At 37.7% G+C, this 21,570-nt stretch overlaps 1 protein-coding gene across 12 annotated transcripts in view; it reads left to right on the forward strand.

Annotated features, from left to right (window-relative positions):
- Positions 1 to 21,570, forward strand: part of NUBPL (NUBP iron-sulfur cluster assembly factor, mitochondrial) — a 402,628-nt gene that overhangs the window by 87,639 nt on the left and 293,419 nt on the right. For all 12 annotated transcript variants that reach the window (XR_008618647.1, XR_008618646.1, XR_008618649.1 and 9 more), the window contains exons 5-6: positions 11,766 to 11,805; positions 11,892 to 11,982. Coding sequence is in view for 4 of the 12 variants with exons in the window: in XM_055088378.1 (XP_054944353.1) it covers positions 11,766 to 11,805; positions 11,892 to 11,982 (131 nt within the window). In the remaining 8 variants the exon portion in view is untranslated. The remainder of the gene's footprint in view (positions 1 to 11,765; positions 11,806 to 11,891; positions 11,983 to 21,570) is intronic.

The following is a 21,570-nucleotide window of genomic DNA, read 5'->3' on the forward strand; positions in this document are numbered from 1 at the left end:
GATGATCTGTCCATTGGTGAAAGTGGGGTGTTCAAGTCCCCTACTATGATTGTGTTACTGTCGATTTCCCCTTTTATGGCTGTTAGCATTTGCCTTATGTATTGAGGTGCTCCTATGTTGGGTGCATAAATATTTACAATTGTTATGTCTTCTTCTTGGATTGATCCCTTGATCATTATGTAGTGTCCTTTGTCTCTTGTAATAGTCTTTTATTTTAAAGTCTATTTTGTCTGATATGATTATTGCTCCTCCAGCTTTCTTTTGATTTCCATTTGCATGGAATATCTGTTTCCATCCCCTCACTTTCAGTCTTTATGTGTCCCTACGTCTAAAGTGGGTCTCTTTTAGACAGCATATTTATGGGTCTTGTTTTTGTATCCATTCAGCCAGTCTGTGTCTTTTGGTTGGAGCATTTAATCCATTTACATTTAAGGTAATTATCAATACGTATGTTCCTATTACCATTTTCTTAATTGTTTTGGGGTTTTTTTTGTAGGTGTTTTCCTTCTCTTGTATTTCTTGCCTAGAGAAGTTCCTTTAGCATCTGTTGTAAAGCTGGTTTGGTGGTGCTGAACTCTCTCAGGTCTTGCTTGTCTGTAAAGGTTTTAATTTCTCCATCAAATCTGAATGAGATACTTTCTGTGTAGAGTAATCTTGGTTGTAGGTTTTTCTCCTTCATTACTTAAAATATGTCCTGCCACTCCCTTCTGGCTTTCACAGTTTCTGCTGAAAGATCAGCTTTTAACCTTATGGAGATTCCCTTGTGTGTTATTTGTTGTTTTTCCATTGCTGCTTTTAATATGTTTTCTTTATATTTAATTTTTAATAGCTTGATTAATATGTGTTTTGGCATGTGTCTCCTGGGATTTATCCTGTATGGGATTCTCTGTGCTTCCAGGTCTTGATTAACTATTTCCTTTCCCATATTAGGGAAGTTTTCAACTATAATCTCTCCAAATATTTTCTCAGTGCCTTTCTTTTTTCTCTTTTTCTTCTGGGACCCCTATAATTCGAATGTTGGTGCGTGTAATATTGTCCCAGAGGTCTCTGAGCCTGTCCTCAGTTCTTTTCATTCTTTTTTCTTTATTCTGCTCTGCAGTAGTTATTTCCACTATTTTATCTTCCAGGTCACTTATCCGTTCTTCTGCCTCAGTTATTCTGCTATTGATCCCATCTAGAGTATTTTTAATTTCGTTTATTGTGTTGTTCATCGTTGCTTGTTTCCTCTTTAGTTCTTCTACGTCCTTGTTAAATGTTTCTTGCATTTTGTCTATTCTATTTCCAAGATGTTGGATCATCTTTACTATCATTATCCTGAATTCTTTTTCAGGTAAACTGCCTATTTCCTCTTCATTTGTCAGGTCTGGTGGGTTTTTACCTTGCCCCTTCATCTGCTGTGTGTTTTTTTGTCTTCTCATTTTCCTTATCTTAGTGTGTTTGGAATCTCCTTTTGCAGGCTGCAGGTTCGTAGTTCCCGTTGTTTTTGGTGTCTGTCCCCAGTGGCTAAGGTTGGTTCAGTGGGTTGTGTAGGCTTCCTGGTTGAGGGGACTAGTGCCTGTGTTCTGGTGGATGAGGCTGGATCTTGTCTTTCTGATGGGCATGTCCACGTCTGGTGCTGTGCTTTGGGGGTCTGTGGCCTTATTATGATTTTAGGCACTCTCTGTGCTAATGGATGGAGCTGTGTTCCTGTCTTGGTAGTTGTTTGGCATAGGGTGTCCAGCACTGTAGCTTGCTGGTCATTGAGTAAAGCTGGGTCTTGGCGTTGAGATGGAGATCTCAGGGAGATTTTCGCCATTTGATATTACGTGCAGCTGGGAGGTCTCTTGTGGACCAGTGTCCTGAACTTTGCTCTCCCACCTCAGTGGCACAGACCTGACGCCTGGCTGGTGCGCCAAGAGCCTTTCATCCACACGGCTCAGAATAAAAGGGAGAAAAAATAGAAAGAAAGAAGGAGGATAAAATAAAGATAAAATAAGAGAAAGTTATTAAAATAAAAAATAATTATTAAGAAAAAAATTTTTGAAAAGTTTAAAAAAAAAAAGGAAAAAAAACCGAACGGACAGAACCCTAGAACAAATAATGAAAGCAAAGCTATACAGACAAAATCTCACACAGAAGCATACACATACACACTCACAAAAAGAGGAAAAGGGGAAAAAATAATATATCTTGCTCCCAAAGTCCATTTCCTCAGTTTGGGATAATTCGTTGTCTATTTGGGTATTCCACAGATGCAGGTACATCAAGTTGATTGTGGAGCTTTAATCTGCCGCTTTTGAGGGTGCTGGGAGAAATTTCCCTTTCTCTTCTTTGTTCACGCAGATCCCGGGGTTCAGCTTTGGATTTGGACCTGCCTCTGCGTGTAGGTCGCCTGAGGGCGTCTGTTCTTCTCTTAGACAGGGCTGGGTTAAAGGAGCAGCTGATTCGTGGGCTCTGGCTCACTCAGGCCGGGGGGAGGGAGGGGTACGGATGTGGGGCGAGCCTGTAGTGGCAGAGGCTGGCGTGACGTTGCACCAGCCTGAGGTGCGCCGTGTGTTCTCCCGGGGATGTTGTCCCTGGATCACAGGACCCTTGCAGTGGCAGGGTGCATAGGCTCCCAGGAGGGGAGGTGTGGATAGTCACCTGTGCTCGCACACAGGCTTCTTGGTGGCTGCAGCCGTAGCCTTAGCATATCATGCTGGTCTCTGGGCTCCGCGCTGATAGCCGTGGCTCACGCCCCTCTCTGGAGCTCTTTTAAGCAGTGCTCTTAATCCCCTCTCCTTGTGCACCAGGAAACAAAGAGGGAAGAAAAAGTCTCTTGCCTTTTCGGCAGGTCCTAACTTTTTCCCGCACTCCCTCCTTGCTAGCCGTGGCTCACTAGCCCCCTTCAGGCTGTGTTCACATCGCCAAGCCCTGTCCTCTCCCTGCGATTCGACTAAAGCCTGAGCCTCAGCTCCCAGTCTCTGCCCGCCCCGGCGGTTGAGCAGACAAGCCTCTCGGGCTGGTCAGTGCTGTCTGGCACCGCTGCTCTGTGCGGGAATCTCTCCGCTTTGCCCTCCGCACCCCTGTTGCTGCGCTCTCCTCCATGGCTCCGAAGCTTCCCCCCTCCACTAACTGCAGTCTTCGCCGGGGAAGGGGCTTCCTAGTGTTTGGAAAACATTCCTCCTTCACAGCTCTCTCCCGCTGGTGCGGGCCCCGTACCTATTCTTTTGTCTCTTTTTTCTTTTTTCTTTTGCCCTACCCAGGTACGTGGGAGTTTCTTGCCTTTTGGGAGGTCTGAGTTCTTCTGCCAGCGTTCAGTGGGTGTTCTATAGGAGCAGTTCCACATTTAGATGTATTTCTGATGTATTTGTGGGGAGCGTCCAGTGGGTGTTCTATAGGAGCAGTTCCACATTTAGATGTATTTCTGATGTATTTGTGGGGAGGAAGGTGATCTCCACGTCTTACTCTTCCACCATCTTCTCAAATCCCCCTGAAAGCTGCTTCTTTGATAAGATAAAAAAAATTGATAAACCATTAGCCAGACTCATCAAGAAAAAAAGGGAGAAGACTGAAATCAACAGGATTAGAAACGAAAAAGGAGAAATAACAACTGACATTGCAGAAATATAAAGCATCATGAGAGATTACTACAAGCAAGTATATGCCAATAAAGTGGACAACCTGGAAGAAATGGACAAATTCTTAGAAAAGCACAACGTTCCAAGACAGAACTAGGAAGATATACAAATTATGAACAGACCAATCACAGGCTCTGAAACTGAAAGTGTGATTTAAAATCTTTCAACAAACAAAAGCCCAGGACCAGATGGCTTCACAGGCGAATTCTATCAAACATTTAGAGAAGAGCTAACACCTATCCTTCTCAAACTCCTCCAAAAGATAGCAGAGGGAGGAACACTCCCAAAGTCATCCGACGAGGCCACCATCACCCTGATACCAAAACCAGACAAAGATGTCCCAAAGAAAGAAAACTACAGGCCAATATCACTGATGAACATAGATGCAAAAATCCTCAACAAAATACTAGCAAACAGAATCCAACAGCACATTAAAAGGATCATACACCATGATCAAGTGGGGTTTATCCCAGGAATGCAGGGATTCTTCAACATACGCATATCAATCAATGTGATACACCAGTATTAACAAATTGAAGGATAAAAACCATATGATCATCTCAATAGATGCAGAAAAAGCTTGTGACAAAATTCAACACCCATGTATGACAAAAACCCTCCAGAAAATAGGCATAGAGGGAACTTACCTCAACATAATAAAGGCCATATATGACAAACCCACAGCCAACATCGTTCTCCATGGTGAAAAAGTGAAATCATTTCCCCTAAGATCAGGAACACGACAAGGTTGCCCATTCTCACCACTGTTATTCAACCTAGTTTTGGAAGTTTTAGCCACAGCAATCAGAGATGAAAAAGAAATAAAAGGAATCCAAATCGGAAAAGAAGAAATAAAACTGTCACTGTCCACAGGTGACATGATACTCTACATAGATAATCCTAAAGATGCCACCCGAAAACTACTAGAGCTAATCAATGAACTTGGTGAAGTATCCAGATACAAAATTAATGCACAGAAATCTCTGGCATTCCTATACACTAATGATGAAAAATCTGAGAGTGAAATTAAGAAAACACTCCCATTTATCATTGCAAGAAAAAGAATAAAATACCTAGGACTAAACCTACCTAAGGAGACAAAAGACCTGTATGCAGAAAACTATGAGACACTGGTGAAAGAAATTAAAGACGATACAAACAGATGGAGAGGTATACCATGCTCTTAGATTGGAAGAATCAACATTGTAAAAATGACTGTTCTATCCAAAGCAATCTACAGCTTCAATGCAATCCCTATCAAACTAGCAATGGAATTTTTCAGAGAACTAGAACAAAAAAATTCACAATTTGTATGGAAGCACAAAAGACTCTGAATAGCGAAAGCAATCTTGAGAACGAAAAACAGAGCTGGAGGAATCAGGCTTGGACTTCAGACTATACTACAAGCCTACAGTAATCAAGACAGTATGATAGTGGCCCCAAAATAGAAATATAGATCAATGGAACAGGATAGAAAGCCCAGAGGTAAACTCACGCATCTATGGTCACCTTAGTTTTGATAAAGGAGGCAAGAATATACAATGGAGCAAAGACAGCCTTTTCAATAAATGGTGCCGGGAAAACTGGAGAGCTACATGTAAAAGAATGAAATTAGAGCACTCCCTAACACCATACACAAAAATAAACTTAAAATGAATTAAAGACCTAAATGTAAGGCCAGATACTATGCAAGTCTTAGAGGAAAGCATAGGCAGAACACTCTGACATATATCACAGCGAGATCGTTTTTGACCCACCTCCTAGAGAAATGCAAATAAAAACAGAAATAAACAAATGGCAGCTAATTAAACTTAAAAGCTTTTGCACAGCAAAGGAGACCACAAACAAGATGAAAAGACAGTCCTCAGAATGGGAGAAAATACTTGCAAACGAAGCAACTGACAAAGGATTAATCTCCAAAATATTCAAGCAGGTCATGCAGCTGAATATCAGAAAAACAAACAACCCAATCAAATAATGGGTAGAAGACCTAAACAGACATTTCTCCAAAGAAGATATACAGATTGCCAACAAACACATGAAAGGATGCTCAACATCATCAATCATTAGAGAAATGCAGATCAAAACAACAATGATGTATTATCTAACACCAGTCAGAATGGCTGTCTTCAAAAATCTACAAACAATAAATGCTGGAGACGTTGTGGAGAAAAGAGAACCCTCTTGCATTGTTGGTGGGAATGTAAATTGATACAGCCATTATGGAGAACAGTATGGAGGTTCCTTAAAAAACTAAAAATAGAACTACCCTGTGACCCAGCAATCCCACTACTGGGCATATACCCTGAGAGAACCACAATTCAAAAAGTCATGTACCACCATGTTCATTGCAGCACTATTTACAATAGCCAGGACATGGAAGCAACCTAAGTGTCCATTGACAGATGAATGGATAAAGAAGATGTGGCACATATGGACAATGGAATATTACTCAGCCATAAAAAGAAACGAAATTGAGTTATTTGTAGTTAGGTGGATGGACGTAGAGTCTGTCGTACAGAGTGAAGCAAATTAGAAAAACAAATACCGTATGCTACCACATGTATATGGAATCTAAAAAAAAAAAGGTTCTCATGAAAGTACGGGCAGGACAGGAAGAAAGACGCAGATGTAGAGTATGGACTTGAAGACATGGGTTGGGCAAGCGTAAGCTGGGACGAAGTGAGAGAGTGTCATTGACATATATACACTACCAAATGTAAAATAGATAGCTAGTGGGAAGCAGCTGCATGGCACAGGGAGATCAGCTCAGGGTTTTCTGACCACCTAGAGGGGTGGGATAGGGAGTGTGGGAGAGAGACACAAGTGTGATTGCATATGGGGATATATGTATATGTATACGTGATTTACTTTGTTATGCAGCAGAGACTAACACAACAACGTAAAGCAATTATACTCCAATGAAGTTGTTAAAAATTTTTAATTCATATGCTGTGCAGACAGAATAAGGCTTTTTAAAACTTGATCACTGTCTCTCCTGTCTGCTGGAGTTTAAGCTCCATCAGACCATATCTCTGATGTTTTACCAGGGCCTATCCCAGTCTCTAGCACATAGGAGTCATAAAGTAAATTTTTGTCTAATGAGTGTGTGAATGAATACTCTCATGAATTGGAATTTTGGTGTTTACCAATATGGGGCAAGTGTAATATGGTGTGAACTTTGAAGAATATTCTTGGGTTTAAAAAGTGGAAGAAGAATTTAGAATGTATCAGGACAGAGTTGATTGTTGCTATTATTATTATTTATCAACATTGATAATGTGTTTTGCTAAATGCTTGGTGAATGTATACTGGATGTTATCCATTTTATATCAACTATAGATTTTAATATAGATTGATGTTTATGTTAATTTTATAATAAACTTTATATAGATCATAAAAAAAAAGATACAAATAGCTTCAGAAATACAGGGTACCTGGGGACAAATCTAACAAAGAAAATGTACAATTTTCATGAGGAAAATAATCCTAAAATTTTATTGAAAGATTTTCAAAATGTCAATAATTGGAAAACAAATGATGTTCATGGATAGGAAGACTAAATTTTATAAAAATCTCCGTTCCTCCTAATAGTCTTGCAAATCCAGTCAGAAGTCCACTTGTCGAAAGTGATGACCAAGTTGAATTTACAAATTATAAAGGTGAGCAAAGGGCCTGTGAATAGGTAAGACACTCTTGAAGAGAGAGAAAACACAGGGGACTGGTGCTGCCAGATAAGGGGACTTATTATAAAAGTGCAGTATATGCCCCCTGTTTGATATTGGCTCAAGGACAGACAGATAAACTAGTAGAACCGAATAGATAGTCCAGAAGCAGACTTATATATATATGGAAACCTGATTTATGACAAGGCTAGCATTGCACACTGTTGATGGTAGGACAATTTATTATCCACATGGAAATAAAGTAGTGGATCCTCACACTACACACACAAATTAATTTCAGTTGGTTTAAGGACTTAGATGTAAAATGCAAATCTATGAAGGTTTAGAAGACAATATAAGATACTATCTCAGTGACTATATTAATAAAGGCTTTCTTAAACAAGACCCAAGAAGCATAGACCATAAAGGAAAAAACTGATTAATTTGATTACATAAAAAGTAAAAACATCTGTTATTCAAAAGACATTATAAAGGGACAGAACAGCAGAGCCTCGTTCAAGATGATGAACTCAAATGCCTAGTGCATTTGACTAATGTATTTGATATTTGTACAACTGGAAAATAGGAACAAATTGCTAATAAATACATAGAAAATGAAGGAAACACATACACACATGCTGCGCAAAGATCTTATCAGTTCAGGGAGACAAAGGAAAAATAATATTGTGTGCTATATTGCTCAGCTATTAATAACATTTACATGATATCTAATAAAAATTGTGATATAATTGCATTGGGAAGATGGGTGCATGAAAAATGTGCCTGTGTTTGTGAAAAAGAGCTAAATACTTTAATATGTCATGAGATAACTAAAAATTGTCAGACTCTTGGTTTGGTAGATTAGTTAATTGTATTGTATCAACATTAATTTCCTGGTTGTGATAATTGTACTATGGTTATATAAAATATTAACATTAGGGAAACCTAGGTGAAGGGTATATGAGGACTCTGGCTATACTTGCAACTTTCTGTAAGCCTAAGATTAATTCATCATAAGAAGTTAAAAAAATCAACTAATAGTTGTTGGCTCTGGGGAGTAAGAAATGCGACAGTGCTGGGGGATTATTGACATTTGGTAACAATTTTTATGGTACTACTTGACTTTTTAATTGGTATGCATTTGTTATTGGAGAAAATGGAAAGTAGAAAATTGTGCAGCGCACAATGGAGGAAAGTTATTTCTCTGTAAATTTAACTTGGATGCTTTGGAAAGAATTGACAAAGTTAGTTACATGGAAAAGAATATTGCTATCAAATTATCTGTGGGGGAGATTGAGCTTGTTAGTTTAGTCAGAAGTTAAAGAGGGAAACCATTAAAAAGTTTAATATTCTTAACATTTTATTTTAGCTTGGAACATAAAAATGCATACTTATTCACCAATCTTTTAATGAAAAGCCATACCTTTTTTTGTGTGTAGGGAATCCAGTAAATAGAGTTCAGTAATGGATTTCTTATATAAATCATGCCTGTATGCTTTATCATAATTTTAAATTTCAGTCTCTTTAAAGAGGAGAAAGAACCTAAAGAACATATGATAAAACCTGAATATGTAATTCTGCTAAATTTTTATGATTTTGCCGTAAACTTGTAGCCCAATACTAGTCCAAGTTACCTAAGGTAAGAGAGCTTCTAGTGTACTTTGTTATGGTGAAGAACTAGGATATGGTAGCAAGAATGACTGGGGACATGGCTACACAGATAGTTTGATAAAAGAAACTATATTTTATAATCACCTTTTGCTACATGAAGTGTACTTTCTCTGTTTTGTATTGAGCATAAGCAGTACATTGGTTTTCTCTTTTGAGATTAACGCAATTTATTGTCTCAGAATACAAAGTAGAGTTTTTTTTTCTTTTTTTATTGTGGTAAAAAACATAACATAAAATCTACCTTCTTAACCATTTTAAAGTGTACAGTTCAGTGGTATTAAATACATTCATAATGTTGTGCAGCCATCACCACTATCTACCTCCATACTTCTTTTCATCTTGTAAAACGGAAACACCCTATCTATTAAACAATAGCTCTCCGTTGCCACTTTCCCCTGCCTCTGGCAACCACCATTCTACTTTTTATCTCTATCATTTTAACTACTTTCAGTATCTCATATAAGGGGATCATACAGTATTTCTCTTTTTGTGTCTGACTTATTTTGCTTAGCAGTGTTCTCATGGTTCATCCATGTTGTAGCATATGTCAGAATTTTCTTCCTTTTTAAGGCTGAATAATATTCCATTGCATATCTATACCACGTTTAGCTTATCCATTCATTCATTAAAGGACCCTTGGGTTGTTTCCACATTTTAGCTATTGTGAATAATGCTGCTGTGAACATGAGTGTACAAATATCTCTTCAAGACACTGATACCCTTCAATCCTTTTTTCAACCCTGCTTTCAATTCCACCAAGAAGTGGAATTGCTGGATTGTATGGTAATTCTATTTTTAATTTTTTGAGGAACTCATATTATTTTCCGTAACATTTCCATTTTACATTCCCATGAACAGTGCACAAGGGTTGCCATTTGTCTCTCTTCTTGCCAACTGTTGTTATTTCCTGTTTTTTTTTTTATGGCAGCCATCCTAATAGTGTGAGGTGGCCTCTCATTGTAATTTTGATTCACATTTCCCTAATGATCATTGATGTTGAACATTTTTTCATGTGCTTATTGGCCATTTGTATATCTTCCTTGGAGAAGTGTCTGTTCACTTCCTTTGCCCATTTTTGAATTTTGTTGTTGTTGTTGAGTTTTAAGAGTTCTCTCTGTATTCTATTCTGGGTATTAATCTCTATAAGATATATGATTTACAGATATTTTCTCCCATTCTTTGGGTTGCCTTTTCACTCTGTTGATATTATCTCCTGATGCACAATGTTTAAAAACTTTCATGAACTCCAATTTGTCTGTTGTTGCTTTTGTTGCCTATGTCTTTGGTGTGTATCCAAGAAATCCTTGCCAAATCCAATGACATGAAGCTCTTGCCCTATGTTTTCTTCTAAGAGCTTTATAGTTTTAGCTCTTACATGTAGGCCTTTGATCCATTTTGAGTTAATTTTTTGTCTGTGGTGTTATGTAAGGGTCCAACTTCATTCTTTTGCATGTGGATATACAGTTTTCCCAGCTTTTTCCCCAGTGAATGATCTTGGCCTGTCTATGAAAAAATCATTTGACTGTGTTTGTGAGGGTTTATTTCTGGGCTCTCTCTTCTGTTTCATTGGTCTATATGTCTGCCTTTATGCCAGTACCACATTGTTTTGATTGCTGTAGCTTTGTAGTAAGCTTTGAAATAAGGAAGTATGAGTCCTCAAGCTGTGTTCTTCTCTTTCAAGATTGATTTGCATATTTGGGATCCTTTGAGATACCATATGAATTTTAGGATGGATTTTTTATTTCTGCAAGAAATACTATCAGCATTTTGATAGGGATTGCATTGAATCTGTAGGTGGCTTTGGGTAGTATTGACATCTTAATATTAAGTCTTCCAGTTAATGAACATGGCATATGTTTTCATTTGTCTGTCTTCTTTAATTTCTTTCAGCAATGTTTTGTAGTTTTCATTTTGCAAGTCTTTTACCTCCTTGATTAAGTTAATTCCAAAGTATTTATTCTTTTTGATGCTGTTATAAATGGGATTTTCATAATATCCTTTTCAGATTGTTCATTGTTAGTGTATGGAAATGAACTGATTTTTGTATTTTGACTTTGTATCCTCTACTTTACCAGATTTATTTATTAGCTCCAATAGTTTTTTGTGGAATCTTCAGGGTTTTATATATAAGATTGTAACATCTGTGAAAAGAGAAAACTTTACTTCTTCCTTTCCAATTTGGATGCTGTTTATTTCTTTTTCTTGCCTCATTGCTCTGGCTATAACTTTCAGTATTATGTTGAATAAAAGTGGCAAAAGTGGGCATCCTTATCTTGTTCCTGGTCCTAGAGGAAAAACATTCAGTCTTTTACTATTGAGTATGATGCTTGCTGTGGGTTTTTCACATTTGCCTTTTATTATGTTGAGATACGAAATAGAGTTTCTTACTATTTTTGGATTCTTATATTTTTCAAAAATTTCAAGTAAAGAAAAGAAATAACTGTGTGTGTGTGTTTGCAGATATACATATATACACATACTAGATAAGCATATGTATATAATTTATTTATCAATATATATGAATAAACATGGTGGACAAAATTACATATTGAGGTTATTTTTTAGAACATTTGAAAATTGTAGATGAAGTGTTTCTTAATAAAACTCTATCCCATCTATTTTTAGATGTTGCATCCATTGGGTGTATTAGTTGTATACTTGGTATAATGTTTAAACTGTTGCAAATTGAGGTGAATTAGTTGGAAGTGAAAGACTAGCAATATGAGTAGCTTATTTATATTTTTAATTTGATACTCTTTGGTAAGAAAACAGGCAATATGTTTATGTATAATGACTTACTCTTCTAAAAGATGTTTTTTTCTTATTTCAGGTAACTTACTGCGGCCTCTATTGAATTATGGTATTGCTTGGTGAGCATATCTTTTTTACTTTCTGTTACTTTTCAGAATAATATTAACTTATATAAATTAGTTGTATTTTTGGTTTCCCATTGCAGTATGTCCATGGGCTTCCTGATTGAAGAGACTGCACCCATTGTTTGGAGAGGCCTTATGGTAATGTCAGCCATTGAGAAACTGTTGAGGCAGGTAAGAAAATTGCATTAAGCATCATTTTATTATCAGCACACTGTGGTTAATATTTTCTGATTGGAGAGTCGTTAAAATTTGCATTCAGGTTTGAGATGTTTTGCAAAAGAGCCCAGTCGATATACTGAATATATAATGAGGTGTGTGGCGCCAAGACCAACTTTCACTGTCACATGATTGAATCTTTCCCATTGCTTATTAGTACTAAAATCTAATGTCTTATTTTATATTATTCTGTTACTCTGTTCAGACTCTGTTGAGTCTACAGCAAGGCAAGGAAATTTATTTTATAAGTAATCTGCCTTCTTTAGATTTATGGTTAATTTCATTGTGGCCAATATTGAGTTATAAGGGCAGTGTAGAAATTCCTCAGATGTAGAAAAAATTCTATAAACCACAGTGCTTATGATTAAAATTGCTTCAGAACAAAATGAAATTTTATTTTACTCTGAGTACATATGGCTACATATTTATTTATGTAGTATCTGTCCAATCAACTTGAGTTTGTCCTTAAGGAAAAGAACAGTTGATTGGATAATCTAAAAATATCAGATGAGCTCTATGTTATTTATAGAAATAAATTTTATTTTTTCTTAGTAACTGTGAATTTATAGTTAATTATGTTCTAGGTAAATATTATAAGTACTTTGGATTTTCTCCACTGACGTACAACAATTACCCCTTCTTTATTCTTGTTTTGCTTTGGGTCAGGCACCATGCCATAGGCTGGCAGTTCTAATCATAGATATTCCTATATTCATTTCCAGTTGTGAAAGTAAGTAGATATAATATGTCTTGAACTCTGAAACTCTTCTTTTTTCATTGTAACATCTTGTCTTTTTTCTGCTGCTTGAGTTCTGATAAATGTGCTCTTTGATCTTTGGTCCCAGAATCCTCCTATTTTTCTCAGCACATTTAAGTCTCTTGGCTGCATTTCTTCCTCTTTCACACTCAGATCCCATAGTTGGTTATTTCATTTATACTCCTGACCCCATCCATTCCAGTTCCTTTGTGATCTTGACCTTTATTTCTGTGGATTAAGCCAGGATTTATTTTGTTTTTCTTTAAGGAAATTCTAAAACAATCTTTATTCAGTTTATAATTAAAGTTAGAGTCAATGGAAATTTGGAAACACCAGAAGAATTTTGGTTTTAATATTGTCAACTGAAAAAAATATGCAACCTGTAAGTTGAGAATTATGTTTTATTTGGAGGACAAAACTGAGGACTTCATCCAGGATGCAGTCTCTCAGATAACTCTAAGGGGCTGCTTCGAAGAGATAAGGGAGGAGCCAGGATATATAAGAGTTTTTGCAGCAGAGACAGGTAGTCAGAACATCAAAAGATTACTGTTAATTTAAGAAAATCACATATCTCAAGTTAAGGAATTTAGCACTTGTCTATGTACGGGAGGATGCAAGAGTTTGGGCTCATTGAAATCATTCTTTTGATATCTGGGGCCCTCAGTTATCTGGGGCTAGTATCCTGTGCTTTCTCATCCTGAGTTTCCTCAGGGTGTACCATCAGGGGTGGCTGCAGCAGCTGACTGCTAGGTGGGGGCATCCTGTTTCTATCCTGAGTTCCCTCAGAGCTAACTGTCAGGGAGGTGGTAATGTGATGGCTTGATGGCTACAACATCCTTGTTTACTGATATGGCAGGCAACATTTTCTCATTGACAATATTAGTTTCCCCCTTCCTATGTTAGTGTTAGAATTCTCAACAGGAAATGATTCAGATTTCCTCCTAAGTCTTTATGGATGGCCACAAGAAGATGGAAGTATTTCCACTTTCCACAGTGATCAGACACTTAGAGATCCAAGTCAGTGAGAAGAGACACAGAAGTCCAGGCCAAGGGTTGGTGTACCTAGCTCAGAGATATAGAATCCCCATAGCCCGTGCCCAGCAAGGGGTGAGCAAGTTCTCTCTTTTCTGTCCTTTTTAAATCTCAGGGAGCCTTTTAAATCTCAGATTCCAACAGGTGACAAAAGCATCTGCAAATGAGCCCCTGAGCCTGGAAGAGAGAGAGCAAGTATGTACGTGCCCTCAGGAGAGGGGCAAAGGGAGTTTCCCACAGAATAGGTGAGATTAAACCTGACAGTTCGAATAATTAGGCTGCAGAAAGACTGCACCTGAAGCTCACACTTAGATTTAGTACCTGCTTTTATAAACAAAGAAAACTTTTTGAGACCAGAGGTGAGAAGATCAAAAGTCTGAAGGAACCAGAAGTATATTATTTTTTTATTTTGTGGGGTGTTGGGGAAGGGAAGAGGAGGCAGGATGCCAATTCTGTATTCTCAATGTCCCACCATAACCCAGCCTTCTGTATCTACTGCTGAATACTGTTGGAGAATGTAGAATACTTGTGTTAATTGCTGGCATCATACATTTTTGATTTCTGAGTTTAGCCAGGCTCTCAACACTTCAATCATCTGATTTAATTCATTATTCTTCTCAACATTTATTAAATGCTCACCTTAAAAAATATTTAGGGAATTTGGTAGTTTGGCAGAGGACCTACTGGAGATGTGGCGATTTGACTCGCTGGCACATAAATCATATAAAAATCACAGTTTATTCTGACAAGTGCTGAAGATACATTTTTAGCAAACATACTACAAAATATCAGAATGAATATCAGGGGCGAGAAAATGAATCCATTACTTATTTTATTGGGATACTTAAAAGATACCTAGAGTATCCTCTAGGATATTAGGATATTGGACTGCATGTTTGCCATACAGTCTTCTGTAAAGTTGCTTCTGTCATCTGCACATTTTAATAGGAGCTGAAAGCTGATATTTTCGGATCATACCGTGACCAGTGCTAATCATCTGAGCTATTAATTAAGGAGTGTTTTGTTTTTGTTTTGCTTTAGAAAGCAGACCAACATTTGGTAAATTTAACATCCTTTGTGAAAATATAGTAGCTGGATAGATGCTCTATATAGCAGTGGATTGTGGAGGGTACCTGGTTCATTGGCTGATTAAAAAAATTGAATATAACACATGTGGAAGAAGGTATAGATCATAAGTGTCCAGACAGATGGATTATCCCAAAGTGAAAACACCTTTATACTCATCATTCAGGACAAGATAAATAGAATACCAATGTCCCAGAAGCTCTTCTCCTGTCCCTTTCCAGTTACTATTTTGTGGGGAGATGATAAATACTTGTGGTAGGTCTGCCATCTTGAACTGGAATCATTTTAAAGTTTTTTTCCCTCTTTCTTTTAATTTATTGAGTTAAACTTATACATATAATAGGATTCACAGATCTTATATGTGGAGTTCAATGATTTTTGATAAACATATATGACTGTGTAACCATACCCCAATCAAGATAGAGGACATTTCCATCCCCCTAGAAAGTTTCCTTGGGCTCTCTTGTAGTCAGTCCCACACCCATAGGCCATGATTGTTGTGATTTCTATCACCATAAATGAGTTTTACATGTTCTTATACTTCATATAAAGGGAACATTATAGTATATAGCCTTTTGTATCTGGTTTCTTTTTCTTAGTCTAATGCTTTTGAAGTCATCCTTGTTGCATGTATCAGTAGCTGAGTTCTTTTTATTGCTGAGTAGTATTCCTTTGCATGAATATAACCCAATATTGTTTTAGCTATTCTTCTGTTGATAGACATTTAGGTAGTCTCCAGTTTTTGTCCATTATGAATAATGCTGCTATAAATACTTGTACAAGTGTTCATAAGAGTTCCAGTTGTTTCACATCTTTGTCAATGTTTGGTGTGGTCATTCTCTTCACTGGTGGGTATAAAATGATATCTTCTGATGGTTTTAATTTGTGCTTCCCTGATGGTCAGTGATGTTAAGCCCCTTTTCATGTGCATGTAAGATATTGCTGTATCTTCTTTCATGAAGTGTATGTTCAAGTCTTTCACTCTTTTTTTTTTTGGCTCATTTTTCTTCTTGTAATTGAGTTGCAAGAGTTTTAATATATTCTGGCTATGGGTCCATTGTCAGATACATGTATTGGGAATATTTCTCCCCGTCTGTGGCTTGCCTTGTGATGAGCTGAAGTTTTAAATTTTTGTGAAATGCAATTTATCCCCCCCCCCAATTTTTTTTTTCTTAATGCTTAGTGCTTTTTCTGCCCTCTCAAAGAAATCTTTGCCTGTCTACCCCAAGATTGTAAAGCTATTCTCGTATATATTTTTACCTTTAAGATTTATAGGTCTGGCTTGTATATCTGGAATTAACTTTTTTGTATGAAGTGAGATAATGATCAAGGTTTATATTTTTTCATAGTTGTATCATAATAGGAAATATATTTATTCTTTGTCCTTGCTCCCTGACACAAAGCTCCTAAAACCCTTGGAATTTCCTGAGTGATAGGATTGTCCTTTGTCATTCATAAGGAGCCTCTTTTTGAGCACACCTACTAGTTCATGTTAGTGAGATGACTTGAGGTAGGACCCCTAGATAGCCTCAGGATGGGACTGGTCACCAGCAAGGCCAAGTATTTAGAGGGTTAGAACTTTCAGCCTCTCCTATTGACCTCTGGGAAGGGGAAGTGGGGTGGGCTGCAGATTAAACTCTATGAAAATTCTTGAACAACAAGATTCGATGAGCTTCTGGGTTGTAAAACACATCCACATGCTGGGTTGGTTGTGTACTCTAGTTCCATGGGGACAGAAGCTCCTGTGCTCAGGGCCCTTCTGAACCTTGTATTTACCTCTTCATCTGGCCGTTCATCTGTATCCTTTATAATACCCTTTATAATAAACTGGTAAATGTAAGTATACATTTCTCTGAGTTGTGTGAGCTGCTCTAGTAAAATACAGGCAACCTCAGATATTGTGGGTTTGGTTCCAGACCACTGCAGTGAAGGGAATATCACAGTAAAGCAGTTGCATAAACTTTTTTGTTTCCCAGTGCACATGAGAGTTATGTTTCCATTATACTGTAGTCTATTAAGTGTGCAATAGCATTATGTCTAAAAAAAAAAAGTACATACCTTAATTAAAATATACTTTATTGCTAAAAAGTGTTAACCATCACCTGAGCCTTCAGCAAGTCGTAATCTTTTTGCAATAGTAACATGAAAGATCAGTGATCACAGATCACAATAACAAATATGATAATAATGAAAAAGTTTGAAATATTGCAAGGATTACCAAAATGTGACACAGAGACACAGAGTGAGTAAATGCTCACTTGGAAAAATGGTCCTGATAGACTTGCTTGATGCAGGGTTTCCACAAACCTTCAATTTGTAAAAGATGCAATATCTGTGAAGTATGATACAATGAGGTATGCTTTTAATTGAACCTGAGGAGGGGGTCATGCGAACCTCACATTTATAGCCAGTCAGCCCAGAAGCACATGTAATAGCCTGGACTTGTGATTGGCATCTGAATTGGGTGCAGCCTTGTGGGACTAAGCCCTTAACCTATGGGATCTGATGCTATCTCCAGGTAGATAGTGTCAGAATTAATTGCTTGGCAGTGTTGGAAAACACACATTATAATAGTTTATCTAATTGTTCTAGCACTTTGTTTAAAAGACTTCCCTTTCCCCATTGAATTGACTTGATACATTAGACAAAAATCAATTAAGCATATGTGTATGGGTCTATCTCTGGACACTGTGTTGTGTTCCATGAATAGTTTAATCCTTAGAGTAGAACCATACTGTCTTGATGATTGAAGCTGTATAGAAGGCTTAATATCAGAAAGTGAGAGTCCTCCAACTTTGTTCTTTCTTAAGATTGTTTTGACTATTCTAGTTTCTTTTACATTTCTGTATAAATTTTATATTCAACTTACTGATTTGTGTAGAAAAGCATGTTGGTATTTTCATTAGGATAGTATCGAACTATCAGTATAGATCAATTTTGGGTGAATCAAGATCCTGACAACATTGAGTCTTCTAACCCTGAGCATGGTATGTTTCTACATTTATTTAGATTTTCTTTAATTTCTTGGAGTAATATTATATAGTTTTCAGTGTATAGGTCTTGTAATTCATTTGTTATATTTATCTTAAGTGTTTTAGTGTTCTTTGATGATATTGTAAATGGAATTTTTTTGTGTGTTTAATTTCAAATTGTTTACAGTTAGCACATAGTACATATACTATTGATTTTTGTATATTAACCTTGTGTTCATAATTTTTCCAAATTTGTTTTTAAGTAGTTATTTAGTAGCTTTCTTGGAACCTTGTATGCACATGATTATATTGTCTGCAAGTAAAACAGCTTAATTTCTTTCTTTCCAATCTATTCTTTTCATTTCATTTTCTTGTCTTCTTATTGAACTGGCTAGTACTACCAGTACAGTGTTGAACAGAAAACATGAAAGCAGATATGCTAGTCTTCATCCAGATTTTTTTTTCTTATTTGATGATATTTATTCTCTTTACCAAACTGTACAATAAAAGGGAAATGTCACATCTAGTGACATTAACATTAAATATTTCTTCATTAAGAAAGATGATAACGATTGGTTCAAGTTGGCGGAGTAGAAGGATGTGCTCTCACTCCCTCTTGTGAGAACACCGGAATCACAACTAACTGCTGAACAATCATCAACAGGAAAACATTGGAACTCACCAAAAAAGATACCCCACATCCAAAGACAAAGGAGAAGCCACAATGAGATGGTAGGAGGGGTGCAATCACAATAAAATCAAATCCCATAACTGCTGGTGGGTGACTCACAAACTGGAGAACACTTATACCACAGAAGTCCACCCACTGGAGTGAAGGTTCTGAGCCCCACGTCAGGCTTCCAAACCTGGGGGTCTGGCAACAGGAGGAGGAATTCCTAGAGAATCAGACTTCAAAGGCTGGTGGGATTTGATTGCAGAATTTTGACAGGACTGGGGGAAACAGAGACTCCACTCTTGGAGGGCACACACAAAGTAGTGTGGGCATTGGAACCCAGGGGAAGGAGCAGTGACCCCATAGAGACTGAACCAGAGCTACCTGCTAGTGTTGGAGGGTCTCCTGTAGAGGCAGGAGGTGGCTCTGTCTCACCGTGAGGACAAGGGCGCAGGCAGCAGAAGTTCTGGGAAGTACTCCTTGGCATGAGCCCTCCCAGAGTCTGCCATTACCCCCACCAAAGAGCCTGGGTAGGCTCTGGGTTGGCGTCACCTCAGGGCAAACAACCAACAGGGAGGGGACCCAGCCCCACCCATCAGCAGACAAGCGGATTAGAGTTTTACTGAGCTCTGCCCACCTGAGCAACAGCCAGATCTACCCACCACCAGTCCCTCCCATCAGGAAGCTTGCAGAAGCCTCTTAGATAGCCTCATCCACAGGAGCAGACAGCAGAAGCAAGAAAAACTACAGTCCTGCAGCCTGTGGAACAAAAACCACATTCACAGAAAGCCAAGATGAAAAGGCAGAGGGCTAAGTATCAGATGAAGGAACAAGATAAAATCCCAGAAAACCAACTAAATGAAGTGCAGATGGGCAACCTTCCAGAAAAAGAATTCAGAATAATGATAGTGAAGATGATCCAGGACCTCGGAAAAGAAAGGAGGCAAAGATCGAGAAGATGCAAGAAATGTTTAACAAAGATCTAGAAGAATTAAAGAACAAACAAACAGAGATGAAGAATACAGTAACTGAATTAAGAAGTACACTAGAAGGAATCAATAGCAGAATAACTGAGGCAAAAGAACGGATAAGTGACCTGGAATACAGAATGGTGGAATTCACTGCTGCGTAACAGAATAAAGAAAAAAGAATGAAAAGAAATGAAGACAGCCTAAGAGACCTCTGGGACAACATTAAAGGCAATAACATTTGCAATATAGGAGTCCCAGAGGAGAAGAGGGAGAGAAAGGACCTGAGAAAATATTTGAAGAGATTATAGTCGAAAAGTGCCCTAACATGGGAAAGGAAATAGCCACCCAAGTCCAGGAAGGGCAGAGAGTCCCATACAGGATAAACCCCGTAGAAACATGCCGAGTCATATAGTAATCAAATTGGCAAAAATTAAAGACAAAGAAAAATTAGTGAAAGTAGCAAGGGAAAAATGACAAATAACATACAGGGGAACTCCCATAAGTTTAACAGCTGATTTCTCAGCAGAAACTCTACAAGTCAGAAGGGAGTGGCATGATATACTTAAAGTGATGAAAGGGAAGAACCTACAACCAAGATTATTCTACAACCAACCTACAACCTACAACCAAGATTATCTCATTCAGATACAATGGAGAAATTGAAAGCTTTACAGACAAGCAAAAGCTAAGAGAATTCAGCACCACCAAACCAGCTCTACAACTAATGCTAAAGGAACTTCTCTAAGTGGGAAACACAACAGAAGGGCCTACAAAAACAAACCCAAAACAATTAAGAAAATGGTAATAGGAACGTACATGTCAATAATTACCTTAAACGTGAATGGATTAAATGCTCCAACCAAAAGACACAGGTTTGCTGAATGGATACAAAACAAGACCCATATATATGGTGTCTACAAGAGACCCACTTCAGACCTAAGGACACATACAGACTGAAAGTGAGGGGATGGAAAAAGATATTCAATGCAAATGGAAATCAAAAGAAAGCTGGAGTAGCAATACTCATCAGATAAAATAGACTTTAAAATAACGTATGTTACAAGAGACAAGGAAGGACACTACATAATGATCAAGGGATCAATCGAAGAAGAAGAGAAACAATTATAAATATATATGCACCCAACATAGGAGCACCTCAATACATAAGGCAACTGCTAACAGCTATAAAGGAGGAAATCAACAGTAACACAATAATACTGGGGGACTTTAACACCTCACTTATACCAATGGACAGATCATCCAAACAGCAAATTAATAAAGACAGAAGCATTAAATGACACAATAGACCAGATAGATTTAATTGATATTTATAGGACATTCCATCCAAAAACAGCAGATTACACTTTCTTCTCAAGTGCGTATGGAACCTTCTCCAGAATAGATCACATCTTGGGTCAAAAATCAAGCCTCGGTAAATTTAAGAAAACTGAAATCATATCAAGCATCTTTTCTGACCACAATGCTATGAGATTAGAATTCAGTTACAGGGAAAAAAACGTAAAAAACACAAACACATGGAGGCTAAACAATACTAACTAACCAAGTGATCACTGAAGAAATCAAAAAGGAAATTAAAAAATAACTAGAGGGCTTCCCTGGTGGCGCAGTGGTTGAGAGTCTGCCTGCCGATGCAGGTGACATGGGTTTGTGCCCCGGTCCGGGAAGATCGCACATGCCGCGGAGCGGCTGGACCCATGAGCCATGGCCACTGAGCCAGCGCATCTGGAGCCCGTACTCCGCAATGGGAGAGACCGCAACGGTGAGAGGCCCATGTACTGCAACAACAACAACAACAAAAAAACCTAGAGATAAACGACAGTGAAAACACGACGATCCAAAACCTATGGGATTGGGCCAAAGCAGTTCTAAGAGGGAAATTTATAGCTATACAAGCCTACCTCAAGAAAGAAGAAAAATCTCAAATAAAGACTCTAACCTTACACCTAAAGGAACTAGAGAAAGAAGACCAAACAAAACCCAAAGTTAGCAGAAGGAAAGAAATCATAAAGATCAGAGCAGAAATAAATGAAA

This window comes from Physeter macrocephalus, chromosome 11 (assembly GCF_002837175.3).
Source record: "Physeter macrocephalus isolate SW-GA chromosome 11, ASM283717v5, whole genome shotgun sequence".
Classification (NCBI taxonomy): Eukaryota; Metazoa; Chordata; class Mammalia; order Artiodactyla; family Physeteridae; genus Physeter; species Physeter macrocephalus.